Consider the following 15,346-nt stretch of genomic DNA (forward strand, 5'->3'; position numbering starts at 1 on the left):
GATGAATAACTATCTAGACATGCCCGCCTCCTCATTGCAACCACAAAACCTTATCAAAATTCAATTTCTTATGTAATATGTGACACTGTGCATTATATGCTTCTGTTATCAGATGTGTTAATCATGTAAAAACAACGTGTTGTTTATTTTGCATTATAAGTTGGAAAGTCAACAAGTCAATGATATTCATATCTGTTTTTCAGGTGCTGAGGAGATATCGAGATGTGTCTACAATCAGCGACAGACTTAGTACATATTTCAGCTAAGTAAACCACACAGGGTAGTTATAAGGGTTCTTCACCGCTCATAAACCCTGACATGGCTCGGGTTACGCACATCTTCCTGTTCCTGTTAATTCCTCTGGCCCAAACCAGCCCCAGGTACACCCCACCGCTGGCCGGATCAAAGCGGGAGATCATCATGGATGGAGACCTGGTGATCGGAGGGCTGTTCCCTGTGCACGAGAAGGGCGAAGGGATGGAGGATTGCGGTAAGATAAACGAAGAGCGCGGGATCCAGAGGCTGGAGGCCATGTTGCTGGCGCTGGACGAAATTAACCAGGACAACCGAATCCTGCCCGGCTTGAAGCTGGGAGCCCATATACTGGACACCTGCTCTAAAGACACGTATGCACTAGAGCAGTCACTGGAGTTCGTGAGGGCTTCTCTCACGAAAGTGCATCAGCCAGGCTTCATCTGTCCAGATGGGTCGAATCCTGTGCCGGATGAATTGCCTCTGGCCATTTCTGGAGTGATTGGAGGATCATATAGTGATGTTTCTATACAGGTACGGTAGAACGTACATCAATCTAAACACTATGCAACCCACCATCTTTCTTAAAAAAAGAAATCTAGATTACAAGATCAGTCAGTAGGTTTTGACTCTTGATCAATAAACCTGGCAGGCCACCTTGGACCAGCAAAAAAAAAAAATCTTGACCTTCTTCATAATGCATTCGGGTCATTTTTTTACCTTGGGTAACACTTTACAATAAGGTTCATTAGTTAACATTAGTTAGTTAACATGAACTAAGAATGAATACTAAGAATATTCATTTCAACATTTACTAATACATTATCAAAATCAAAGGTTGTTTGTTGGATTTTTATTAACTAACATTAACCAAGATTAATAAATACTGTAACAAATGTATTGCTCATTGTTAGTTCATGTTAATACATTAACTAATGTTAACTAATGAACCTTCTTGTAAAGTGTTACCAATAAATGCATAGTTTGTTGTATGTGAGCCAAACTTTGCAAATGAGCCAAGATTATCAAAAAAAATTATTAATTCAGTTTTTTAAGAGATATGATTTTTAACGGATTATGAAAGGGTACAGTGTTAATTTAGTATCATTGATATACTATTATAGTTTTTGTTAATATTTTTGAAAAAAAAAATATTTTTATATTTTAATTTTACCTATAGTATTTAAAAAAAATTATTTAGGTTTAGTCATTTCAGTACTTCAACTTAAACTAAGTGAAATAAAAAATGTTGCCAAGTAGCTGAAATGTTTATTATATTTTATTTTATTTTATTTTAGGTAATGTTTATTTTATTTAAATTAATCGAAAATGTAGTTTTAGTATTAGCTAACAAAAATAAAAATGGAGGATTTAGCTCTTAAGAATTTTTTTTCCTTAAGTAGGTGAATCGCATGAAACCCATCAAGAACATTTCCAGTAAATTTCACCCTAAAAACTCAAAGAAGAAATTATATTTTGCAAAAAGAACTGAAACCTGTTTTTAGGACCATGTATGTTCATTAAGCACATTCAAACCGTATCGCAAAAAAAAAAGCAAAAACAATGATATTATTTAAATGACTTGGCTCATGAATATTAATTAGATGATGTAACAATCCCTCAGTAGTTAAAAGGCAAGTAGACATAGCAATGGTAGATTACTTCTTGTGCATGTGTTCAATCCACTACCAAAGTTAACAAAGGCTTCTGATTGGTCTTAAAACCTTGTTTTATGCAACCGGTTGCAATTTTATTTTTGCACAGTGGCTCTTACAAAATAATTTGAGGTCACTGAACTTTGAAAAGTGGTTGCTACGCCCCTGCAAAAACATTTTGTCCAAATAATCTCAGACTATCATTAATATAGTTTCTCAACTTTCCAAATGTTTATTTGCATTCTCACACATAGATAGGGTTATGAAATACGATCAGAAAGTGTTATCATAGCAGTAAGCATGACATACCGAGGAAGTACTTCTGACCACGTCTCTTTTTGTTACATTACACTCAACTCCTCCTTATCAAACCCAAGCAACAGATACATCCGCCCATATCTCTGTCAGCACAATAGCTTCCTCTGTACAGACTGACCTCCTCCTGAGCGAAGCGCCCAGAGACTGTGAATCTACAGCTTGTTAATTACGGTTCTCTGCCTTTAGGCTGTGATTAGCATGAGACAACTGAGTGCTAATTGCCCTACGCTCGTTTTATATGGTTGGAATCGTGGCTTAATTGGTACATCAGCTGTGCTGGAATTTACATTGCTAACCACGGTACACACGTTGGAGACAGATGGTCCTGATCTAAGCTCAACTTCAGCACTTAGTAAGATGGATGCCAAATGTTGGGGGTCATTTAATGAGAAATTTAATTTTACCTGATAAAAGAGTTATTGATAAAAGAGTTCAACGTAATATGAGAACATACTGAATGTTCAGAACTTAAACGTTACGTTGCCGATAGTATTAACAATGTTTACTCGTTCTCCGTATTACCTGGACCAAGAAATTCACATTTATTTGTCAGCAAAATTCAGCCTGATGACGCAGGGCTTTCATGGAAACTACACATTATACTTCCGCATTTTTGTTTCCCCGCCCACGGACAGTCGAATCGACAGAGAGTTATTAGCAGAACAGTTATTGTAAGGGTTTATCAGGTTTATCACTGAAAATTGTATCGTACTATGCCTCTTTAAACAGCATTATAGTAAAAATGGAACATTATGGCAACAGCTTTCTTACCGTTTTATAGCGTTTTGTTGGGCAAAACTGACAGAATAGCAGTTTCTTTCAGTTTTTCCTCTTTGTTTGGCTTAAAACACTGTTCATGGTCATCCAGTTTGAAATGTTGACTACAAACACAGAGGTTTTTCAGATTTTTCGTCACAGCGTTCTCTCCGTATTTATGTTTTTTGCAGCCTTTAGCCGCTGCCTACAACGTGCTGGATGCTTCACTGGAAACCTAAAGTAACTCACTCCCACTAAACGTTTACTGTTTGAATTCTTGCACCCGAGAACAATACAAGTCGACATCATTAGGACTAAAAGTTTGCCAAGAAGTATTTCCTTCTAAAGCAAAACTGTATTTGACTCTGGTAAGCGTATCCATAGCAGACTAGTGGGAGTGGCCTTGGACAGTAACATGCCCAGTGCATTATGGGTGTTGAAGTTTTCCTATCTTTTTGGCAAAAGGCAAGACAACCGCCTTTCAGCTCTGTTTTCTCTGGTCAGGTAGCACCAATTTAAAAAACAAAATTGCCTTTCTACTGTATAGACAGCCAAGTTTTATTGAAAGCCAATTTTGCCAGCGGTGAAGTGCACCTTTAAAACATCAATCCAGTAAGCGTTATTATTGTTAACTGAAATTATTTAAAATTGTCTTTAATTATTGAAATAAATTATTGAAATCGAAATGTTTCGATTTTATTCTCGTAATTTTTGATTTTTTTTTTTTTTACGGATTTTTTTTTCTTTTCACATTACGGTTCAGGGCTTCCGTAGAATTTATTAAACTAAAACTGAAATAAAAATAAAGCTAAATTGTTCCCTGTTTTCAGGGAACAATTTTCATACATTTTTCATAAAAAAATAAATGTTTTGCCAGTTCTTATTGAAACCCATAAAATCATGATATTTCTGTTTGGTGCCTTTGATGTCACTGTCCCAAACCTTCAATAGTAACCATAGTGCACAATTCCATCCTGTGGTGCCATGAGCAAATCAGTGTTGGAAATCAATTTTCCTGTGGTCCCAAAGTGGCTAATCATATGGCATTTCAGAGAAACCTGAAATAACTAAAAAAATCCATGTTAATATTGACACAAATTGATCTATTTGTCAGTCAACAAATATATAACAAAATATTTCAACTATATGCTTTATAATGTACCAAGAAATTATTCGTTTATGTACACAATATATTGTGCAGAGAAATACACAAACATTTCAGGTTTGTGGGAAGGATGTCACAGCCAGCGACAGCAATTGAAGGTCTCAGAGGAGCTCTTCCAACTGTGCTGGACAACAAGGCCATGACAAGCCTGCCAAAGCTCATGCCACCTGTCCAGCACTGGGGTGGAAGAGCTTCGAGGGGTCTTCAGGCAGCCTGGAGCTCGTTCACCCAGTGGTAAATGAGAGACGCTCTTGGCAGGGAACCCAAAGAAGCATGACACGACTGAACATGAATATAAAGGAGATAACACACAGGGTAGCACATGTCCTCGCTGGTTTTCTCACACCTGTTTTTCACCCATTGCCATCTGGATTGTGAGACGGAATCAGGGCTGACATATTACCATTCATCGGTTGATGGTACAAAGCTTTATGTGTGTGTGTGGGTAATGGTGGCGGGAGGCAGAGCTATATCGAGTGCTGGAGTGGGTGGTGGCGATGAGATTGGCAGACTATCCCGCTAATTTCGTGAGTGACAGGTCCCTAGAGAGGGAATAAACAAAATCGTCATGGTTTAACAACTCACATCGCACATCATTCTTGATAGCTTAATTATCTCATGGTTAAATTCATATTCACAAGCAGACACAATCATTACAAGCAGACATCATGGAAAATGTGGCTTGTTTTTTCTTTCATTATTTAGATAATATATAAAAAAATGTAATCACCTTCATGCTAACCTTTTCTTTTGTCTATGACACAGCTTCAAAGCAAAAATAAGTTCTGAAATGACAAAAAGGCATCATAAATGTGTCATGAAAGTAGTCCATATGGCTTATGTGCTATATCCAAGTCTTTTGACGTCATATGATTTGTGATGAGGGAAACAAAGCTTTTCCAAAACTCTGAAACAATTGGCACCTGCTGGTCAAAATGGTTGAAATGCAATGAAAACGCCTGCTTTTAAAACACTTTTGATGCTGCATAAGGAATTAAAGGGATAGTTCACTTTGAAATTAAATTTTGGTATGTTTTAGCTTACCTCAAGGGCATCCAAGATGTAGGTGTCTTTTTTTCCACAGTAGTTTCAATTTTGATATTTTTAGGTCAAACCGTTCTTGTCTGTCAGTCGTATAATGCAGGTCTATGGTCACTGTCTCAAAGAGCATGCACAGAGTCCAAATTAAAACAATTCCCCATCGTCCAAATTAAACAATTCCCCATCGTAAGTACACATTGATGGCCTAAGACATGAAACGAGCGGTTTGTGTGAGAAAACGAACAGTATTTATATCGTTTATACCTCTTGTAACACAGCCATGTCCAAGTGATCTGAGGGCGCGCGTGGACATGGCTGTGTTACAAGAGGCCCTTGAGGTAAGCTAAAACATACCAAAATTTTATTTCAAAGTGAACTATCCCTTTAAGGAACCAGAGACTTTCATATTTCAATGAGCCATGTGTATTAAATTTACACCTCAAATCAACATACTGTACAGTCAGCAAACACATAAAATACACAGACGTTCAGTTGTGAAGTAAACACCAAATACTTCAGACTTTTATAGTAGCATTTTGGCTACCAAAATGGCTCAGTCTTTGGAGTTGTAGGAGTGAGACAGTGGCTGTTGGTATCGTTGATTAATTGTAGCTCATGAAATGAACAATAGATGGAAAGAGTGTTGTTGAATGACTTGTAAAATATCACATGAGTCAAATGGGCCACATTTACGGTGCTTTTGCACTAGTTAACTTACTAGAAAATCTGAATCGAATGTTTTCATGTCAGATTGCACTCATTAAAAAGGCAGAGCTTTTGTATATGTGAGACATTTGGAGAGTTACTGAGGAATGCATTTGATAATGCCAACCAATCAATAGCCAACATGCTCCTTTCATCGCCAGCACATTTTCTCTCCCGCACAAGGTGACGGAATATATTATCATGTTTCTTTAGCACAAAATGTGTGTGTGTGTGTGTGTGTGTTAGCACACAATTATAAATAATAATGACATGCATAAAAAATGTGACAAAATATCCTCAGGTGCTGTGTGGAATTAAGAGCAAGTATTGTCTGACTATTTCATGCTTGCAAGTCTCTTAAGGTGAAGAAGTTGTTTGCCAGGAGTCACTGTTCGTTAGTGTTTCTGTATGTAATAACGGAGTGGGTGTGTGTGTCTCAAGGTCACTCATATGGAGATCTCCACTGTGGTCTGAGACACTGAAAATGTTAATAGGTTGGAACTGCATGTGGTGTTCTTGGAATGCCAAAACAACAGACAAATAACACTCATAATTAATGGCATATAAATGCCAAGTCATTTGCATTTCCCACGTAATTAAAGAGAATTAAAACTAAATTAGAATTAGCACTCCAATATTTCAAACCACAATGCAAACCTTGTTTATTTGTTTGTCATGTTTAGTCATTTGCAATTCTCTAGCTCTTAACAGAGAGTGAAGACACCGTTTGGCTCAGTAGCACTTGGTGAAGAAGTGTCCTGGGAAAAAACAGATGGTGTTGTGATGTTTGGAGGCTGGGAAAGCTTGAAAAGGGGTTTTGCTGTCACAGAGCATCACTTGACCCTGATTAGCCTTTCATTTGGGTGTTTAGCTTACATTCAGGACAGGGTCAGACACTTAATCATTCTTTCACAACCCTCTATGAAGCCTTGTTTTTGACCAGCCTTTGAAAAACGTTTTTAAATAAGATGGGAATTGCACAAAGATTGGATTATTATCCGTTTCATGTTAAAACTAAGAATTACAAGTCAGGAACAACTAAATTATGGATTGAATTTTCTGATGAAATTGTGAGAGTTATTTGCCTCTGGAAAACTTGCATCCACAATGCTGTGTGCTTTTTTTATTTTTTTTTTGCCAGGGGGTTGCTATGCCGTTACTAAGGTGTTTTGTTGCCAAGACATTACTAGATAATTGCTAGGGTGTTCAGGGTGGTTGCTAATGTGTTGCTAGGTCAGTGGTCCTCACAAAGATAGCTGTACAAGTACACACACACACACACGCACATGTGGTTCTCAGCCCGAGGCCCCCCCATCCCCATTCGAGACAATATTCAAGAGATTTCTTGTACTTCTGCTGCTCATTTTCAAACTTTATTTAAAGATATATAAAAAATAAGTTAAAAAAATAAGTTTAAAAAAAAAAATAAGTTTCTTGATTCCAAAAGTTTCAATGAAAGTGACCAATGAATTTACTTTTGTAAAAAAAAAAAAAAAAAAAAATATATATATATATATATATATATATATATATATATATATATATATATATATATATATATATATATGTTTTTTCTTTTTCTTTTTTTACTAACAAATAGCAATTTCTACCCGATAAAATATCTTAGCACTTGACATAACCAGAAAAAATGAAAAAACAATGACATGGCTTTTTTAAGAATTTACTAATTTCCTTGATCTTTCCAGGTCTAGAAATTCCTTTATATACCCAGGTTTTCTATGACACTGGGAACCCTGTATCTTAAAATAGATGGTTGCTGAGGGTGCATGGTTTTTTGTCTTATTTAAAATACTTTTAGGTCATAATACGTTTTTGTTTTAGTCTGACTGAAATCGCACTTTCAGCTGCAATGACAATGTCACACTGCTTTTTAGAGCCTCACTGGAACTTTAACGTTGCTGTTATGATTTGCAGCAAAAAACTCTTAGAATGGGAAATGCAGCGAGGTCTATATTTCCATGTTCCACTGTCTGGGTAGGGTAACAGTACACACACTAGAGTCAGCTCAGGTGGTCCCTGTCAAATGCTTCAGTGGCATTCTGGCCGTTTCTGTTTTCTGAAAAAAAAAAAAAATGAATGTGTTGATACGCAACTGGAATATCAACATCTGCTCGAGCTTCTAAAGTGGCCAGTGACGCTTAAGAGGTGTTGACGAACGCATTAGATTTCCAGACAGCTCACACATATTAACAACACAGCTCTTTTAAATCCTGATTTTTCTTCTATTTTTCTAATGGGTGGGTGGTGTGCCAATTCCTTTTTTGGGAAAATTTTAATGCCAGGGAAAAAAAACAGGGCTAATTCAAGGATTTTTTCTCACTTTTGATTACGATTTAGCCTGACAATTGTCAAATTTAGCAGAGGTGAGATGCCAAACCAGCGTTCTTCCTCTGTGGCGGATTGCACTTGTCTAAATGAATCCGATTTTCTCAATTCACCTCTTTGCAGACTGTCTGCTCTCCCTCAGGCTTGAATAAACTGAGCTATGTAAGTGTGCTTGTCAGAAACTGACATGTACGTTCACCACCCATCAGCTCTAATGTCTGTCAGCTGAGAGCTGGACCCAACAGCTACAACCAAATAATTTTGTTAAATTTTGAGTGATTATTTAAATCATGCTATCCATCTTACAGTCAGGCTTGTATGTTCTGTCGTCCTCTTGTGATAATAGCTCATTAACAATACACTACAATTAAAGATTTCATGGTCTGTGACTTTCAACTAAATTTTTTCAATATTCTCAAGTAACAAAAATAGCACATTTTCTCTTTCCTCTGTCAACACTCTTAGTGTAAATGGAAAAAATATCTCTCAAATCAGATTTTGAAGGTGTCATAGCCTGAGGAAACTTACACCATATCTAACATTATAATTTTGTCTGCTAGCACAGTTATCTTACGTGATCAGAATTAGGTCTGTCTGAGTCCCATGAAACTATGGCCTGAAATGATAGGCTCAGATGAGGGAGATAGGAAAACAGGACAGAGGTAAAAGCTGTATCTTTCTCCCTCCCACATTTAAAAGAATGTTATGGGACATCTTGCGCTTACCGAGTTTGCAAAGAGCATCTGTGGGTCACTGACTCATTGGGAAACTGGGGTTTTTAATTTATGGTAGATACTGAACAGCAAAAACAAAAATTTTCAGTGACATAAAGGGCGCTTTGCGCTATGTTTTTTATTGGAAAAACCTTCATCTTATTTCATAACTGCCCACAGTCCCTTGTAACCTGACACATGCACTGAAATAGCATTTCACCATATTGAACCATATTGGCGACTTTCATTCTGTTCAGAGCAAAAACGCATTCTATGTAAATAAGGCTCATTATAGATTACCCCATATTCAGGAAACCCATTGCTATTTGTCTGAGGCAATTACCATTGTGCTACTGCCACCCACAGAAAGCTGGCAGTAAACAGAAATTAAAAAAAGATTAACATTTCTACAATTTACATAATTAATGGATAGATGTTAAAATAATGTAGATAATGTGCCTAATTCCTTTAATAAAACAGCTACTTAAGCTACATTTGCTACGTCTTATGGAAATCTTAGGTCTATGCAAAGTGTGGTAAAATGGTTGCATAAAATTATATTATAAAAAAGTATTACTGCCTAATAATCAATTATTTTTCTTTTTTTTGCAGGTGGCAAACCTTCTTAGACTCTTCCAGATCCCACAGATAAGTTATGCTTCCACTAGTGCCAAGCTCAGCGACAAATCCCGTTATGATTATTTCGCCCGAACTGTCCCACCAGACTTCTATCAGGCTAAAGCCATAGCTGATATCATACGGTACTTCAACTGGACCTACGTTTCCACTGTAGCCTCAGAGGGTGACTACGGTGAGACGGGTATCGACGCGTTTCAACAAGAAGCCAGAGTACGCCAAATCTGCATCGCAACTTCAGTGAAAGTCAGCCGCTCAGTAAACAGAGGAAATTATGAAAATGTTATTCGTTCACTTCAGCAAAAAGCCAATGCCAAAGTGGTGATTCTCTTCACCAGAAGTGAAGATGCAAGGGAACTGCTCTCTGCCGCAGCCAGGATGAACGCTACCTTCATTTGGGTGGCCAGCGACGGCTGGGGAGCGCAGGAGAGCGTAGTCCATGGCAGCGAGAAGGCCGCTAATGGGGCTTTCACCATTGAGCTTGCCTCATACTCTATTAGGGAGTTTGAAGACTATTTCACCAAGCTAACACCGGAATTGAACACACGGAACCCATGGTTTAGGGAATTCTGGGAGCATAGGTTTGGCTGTCGTCTACATGAACACGGCTGCGCCAGTAATAGCCTGAGGAATGGGTCTTTTAAGCCAGAATCAAAGATCATGTTTGTGGTGAATGCAGTCTATGCCATGGCCTATGCCCTTCACAACATGCGGCAAGCTGTGTGCCCCAATACCACAAAGGTGTGCGACGCCATGAAGCCAGGCAATGGAAAGAGGTTCTACCGGGAGTTTATTCTCAAGACTAAGTTTGATGGTGAGTAGCGACCAGTTGAGATCTTTCAAGTTCTATTTCATTTAGTCCTATTTTTTGCCATAGAACATTTCCTCCCAATCAATGAAACAGTTCTTCAATTATCTACCTAAAATTTTATCTAACCAATAAGTCTTGATGCACCGAAACTTCATTTCACTTTCCACACATCCTTTATCAAATTATCAGAGAGCTCTCAACTGGTCTCCAAGAGAATGCAATCTCAGACAGGATAATCAGTTTGACAGACCATGAACTATATACTGATTTATTGGATGTGGTTTCAACAGATTAAATCTTTCAGTTTAAATGTTGAGAAATAAATTTGAGAGATTAGCTAACATTACATCACTAAGATCAGTTTCAGAATTGAGATGAATTGCACATTAAATTTAAAATGAATTAATGTTGCATGTAGTCTATGGCTTCAGGATTCAGACTTTAATAAAGGTACTGTAATGTTGTTAAACCTTTTCAGCCCCTTTTAGGCCTGCTGACACTGAGAACGTGGTGCGGTTCACCTCATTAGGTGACTGCCTGGGTCGCTACAACATCTTCCACTACCACAAAGAGGAAAACAAGTTTTTCTACCGGAAGGTAGGCTACTGGGCACAGAGCTTAGTGCTCAATACCAGTCTGGTGCCTTGGGCAGGTGGAGCAATTCCTACATCTCAGTGCAGTGACCCATGCCAACCCAATGAAGCTAAAAGCATGCAACCTGGGGACGTGTGTTGTTGGATTTGCATCCCATGCCAACCCCACCAATACCTCCTAGATGAATTTACCTGTGTGGACTGTGGATTTGGAGAATGGCCCTTAGCTAACCTCACAGGGTGCTATGAGCTTCCGGAGGAGTACATCCACTGGTCGGACGCATGGGCAGTAGGACCCGTCACCATTGCCTGTCTGGGGATGCTGTGTACGCTTGCTGTGGCTGTGATTTTCTTACGGAACAATGACACTCCGGTTGTGAAAGCTAGCGGTCGAGAACTTTCATACATCCTGCTATTTGGTGTACTCCTTTGCTATGCCATGACCTTCATTTACATTGCCAAACCTTCGGCATTTGTGTGCACCCTGCGTCGTCTTGGCCTTGGCTCCTCCTTTGCGGTTTGTTACTCGGCTTTGCTGACGAAGACCAACAGGATTGCTCGGATCTTTGGTGGGGCAAGAGACAGTGCCCAACGTCCACGCTTCATCAGCCCTGCCTCTCAGGTAGCAATCTGTGCCATACTGATCTCTGCCCAGCTGTTGGTCGCTCTTGTCTGGTTGCTGGTAGAGGCACCGGGTGTGAGGAAAGAGGTGGGTCCAGATCGAAGAGATGTGGTGACTCTGAAATGCAATAGCCTGGACTCAAGCATGCTGGTGTCCCTCACCTACAACTGCATCCTCATCATCCTCTGCACCTTCTATGCCTTCAAGACCAGGAAATGTCCAGAGAACTTCAACGAGGCCAAGTTCATCGGCTTCACCATGTACACCACCTGCATCATCTGGCTGGCCTTCCAGCCCATCTTCTACGTCACTGCCAGTGACTACAGAGTAAGTAGGATACATAGTTAGAAACAAGTTTGAAGGTACATGCCAGTTTACTGTAGTAATATCATCAACTTCAGTTTTTCCCAACTGTGGTTCTGGAGTACTCCCAAGAATACACTTTTTGGATGTCTCCCTTATCTAATGCACCCAGGTTTTGGAGTCTCTATTAATGAACTGATAAGTTGAATCATGTGTTGATTAGGGTAGTGGTGTCCAGTCCTACTCCTTAGTTCTAAACTGGCCCAACACCCCCGTCTGGAAGTTTCTAGTAATCCCGGAGAGATTGATAAGGTGATTCAGATGTGTTTGATTACAGTAGGAGCGAAAATCTGCAGGACAGTTGACCTACAAAAGCAGAATTGAAGAACCCTGCATTAGGGAGACAATGTGCTGTGTTGGAGATACTCCATGACTAGGGGTGGGAACCACTGATTTATTTTGCATAGACATGCTCCTAAAAGGCACATAAAGACAAAAAAAGCAATGATATAACATCCTGTTTATGTGCACAGTTCCTTGCCAGAACAAGCTGCAAAATTAACCAGAATTTATGCCAATAGTGGCTATGCAAGATTGTCTTTGATTCTTATGCTAAAGAGGAGATACTTCATGAACCTCCATACATTGACCCAAACAGATTTCTGCTGAAATGTAACTGTAAATGTAAAATGTAATACATTTGAGTTTATTAGATTATGCAGTGAATACCCTATTACCATACTGCAAAACATCCTTGAGATTTTGCTTTTTTCAGAAGACAGAAGCAGTCGAAAGATATGCCAAAAACTCATAACTCAAGACTCATTTCAGTCTTGAGGTTTTCTGCAAGTCATGACACCAAACAGGAGATTACTTTTAGAGCTGGCCTCTGGCTCTCTTAACCAGACAAACTCAGTGTGCCAGCTCAAACATACAGTGATGTGAATGTCTAGTCGATATAGTAGCACTATCTGAGGGATGAGGGCTGCCTGTCGCATGTTATCAGGACTCTCATTGCTGTGGGGTGAGAGATGTCAGAGCTCTGTTAGTTTCATTGTAGACACGGTCATCAAGAATGCCCCCTGGCTGAGAGTGGCAATCCCTGCACTGCAACAGCAAATCGTTTTACAACACAAACACACTATATCCACAGAGAATTATACCAGACAATTATATCATTTTGGTGCTGTCAATATCAGTTCTGGAGTGCTATGTAGTATCAGCCAGTTAACCTTTGGAGGAAGAAGAGAAGAGGCAATACCTAAAGATTAAGTGTCAGGGAAAAGATTTATTTCACCACTATAATAGTTGATTTTTTGGCTTGAGAGGTTCTCAGTCTGAATAAACCAGAGGTCGTCGATCCTGCTCCTGGAGACCCAATGTCCTGTAAAATCTATTTCCAACCTGCTTCAACACACCTGCCAATGCTTTTCAAGCGATCTTGAAGACTTTAGGTTTTCAACTTGAAGTAGGCTGCACAGACCAATCGTGTATGACATCAAAGTACCTAGTAAGACCTTAATTAGATGGTTCAGGTCATACATATGTACAGGCATACACTAAGACAAATTATTAAAGGTGCAGTATGTTAAATTGACAGCTAACGGTTGAAATGGGTACTGCAGTACAAACTCAAAATATTTGGGAGAGTTGTTTCCCCGCCACTCCTCCTCAGACTCGACGCACATGCGGGTTGCCAGATTGAAGACACGCAACAGGAACGAGGGCGATAAGATTTATCCTGGTCTTAGAGCTTTTCAGATAGATCCCGAGGCTTTTAAGATCGGGTAGAATCTGCAATCTCTGACCCAGTTAGTTCGCTGGCTGCCATGGTTGCAATATGCTGTGTTTTCCGCCAACTGGCATCCCCGGGGTGTCGAAATACTATTGGCTGGGATTTCACAGACCAAAACAAAAACAGAGGCTGCATCCGAAATTGCATGCTCTGAGTAGGTGCTTATTTTGAATAAGTAATAACTTCATGACCACTAAAAAAGTATGTTCTATTTAATATGAATATGTGTAGTATGAATGTAATCTGGACGTACTACATTCGCCATGTTGTCATTGTCATGTGACCTTCCAACGTCAGTTACGCCGCTTCACTGCCATTCATAAATCCTCTCCCGTGGCCTCATGGGATAGTAAAGTGTCCATTATATGCACACTTTAGAATCTCGTCAGAAGTAGTAGGTCATCCGGGTACTTCTCGCCTCCTCTACTGTGAATTCGGAAAGACTCCTTTTTTTCGCCTACTATATAGTAGGGAAGTATGCGATTTCGGATGCAGTCAGACATTCCAACCTGGAAATCACATTTCAAAGGTGAATAACTGGCTCTAGCATTGTTTTTTTTAGAAGAAACGAGTATGTGAACTTAACATGTTTCCTAAATATCTGCAAACATATGGTATTTGTATGCGTTAGTTCAGTCAAAAATATTACATACAGCATCTTTAATCTGGTATTACCTCATGTTATTTGGACATGATATTATGATAATATCTCTCCACTGCATTATTTGAAGTACCAATGTAAATACAATGGTACATGCATTTAATAATCACTTGGTACCATGGTAAATATCAAAGTGCTTGGGTATTATCTTATATCATCACTTCACAAAGCTATCAACACAGAACTTATTCAGGCAATGAATACAGAACACAGTTCAATCAAAAACTGGCCCTATTTAACCTCAAATTCAAGAATTAGGAAGTTATATTTTGCTTAAAGAAAATAAAGCCTATTTTTAGTCTTCATTTTTTCATGCAAAATATCAAATGTTCTTTCCTTTTAATTTTGCACTGAAATCTGACCAAGGCTGGCGTTCATGACATTCATTGTGTATGGTAACAAACTGTTGTGAGCCAGGTTGAATGATACACTTATCTGAACATGTTAAATCCTGTTGATCACTGTACAGGTGCAGACCACTACCATGTGCATCTCCGTCAGTCTGAGTGGCTCCGTGGTGCTCGGCTGCCTCTTCGCCCCCAAGATCCACATCATCCTTTTCCAGCCGCAGAAGAATGTGACCACTCTGAGGGCCAAAGAAAACCGATTCTCCACGGCAGTCACCGCACCGAGCTCCACCTACTCACAAGGTAACCACATTCACTCCTAAAGCTTCAGCTAATGGTTATTGATCATTTCCTTTATTTCAATTATCTTTTTCCACAGCTTCAGCCTCTACTATAGTACCAACTGTGTGTAACGGGCGAGAAGTGGTGGACTCTACGACATCATCGTTGTGAAGACGTATTTAAGCAAGATGGGGCCAATTTTATGTCACATCATCAAAATCAGGAGTTGAATGCAATTTCGTAGACTTGTGCTCTTTATTTGATACTCTAATCAAATATTTGGAGTCAATCTCAGTTTATCTCATGATCTTATCCTGGACACCTATGCATCATTCTTGATGGTGT

At 39.1% G+C, this 15,346-nt stretch overlaps 1 protein-coding gene across 2 annotated transcripts; it reads left to right on the plus strand.

Annotated features, from left to right (window-relative positions):
* Positions 1–318: 318 nt before the first annotated feature.
* Positions 319–15,172, plus strand: grm2b (glutamate receptor, metabotropic 2b; the record flags this gene model as incomplete). Of its 2 annotated transcripts, none has more annotated exons than XM_081358212.1 (5): positions 319–786; positions 9,564–10,401; positions 10,877–11,940; positions 14,842–15,022; positions 15,099–15,172. In XM_081358212.1, the coding sequence occupies 5 exons, from the start codon at positions 319–321 to the stop codon at positions 15,170–15,172; spliced, it is 2,625 nt and encodes an 874-aa protein (XP_081214338.1). The 2 variants fall into 2 exon arrangements, with proteins under 2 accessions (XP_081214338.1, XP_081214339.1); XM_081358213.1 differs by having other exon boundaries at positions 409–786; positions 15,105–15,172.
* Between the last annotated feature and the right edge of the window lie 174 nt (positions 15,173–15,346).

This window comes from Scardinius erythrophthalmus, assembly GCF_964197995.2.
Source record: "Scardinius erythrophthalmus genome assembly, chromosome: 25".
Lineage (NCBI taxonomy): Eukaryota > Metazoa > Chordata > Actinopteri > Cypriniformes > Leuciscidae > Scardinius > Scardinius erythrophthalmus.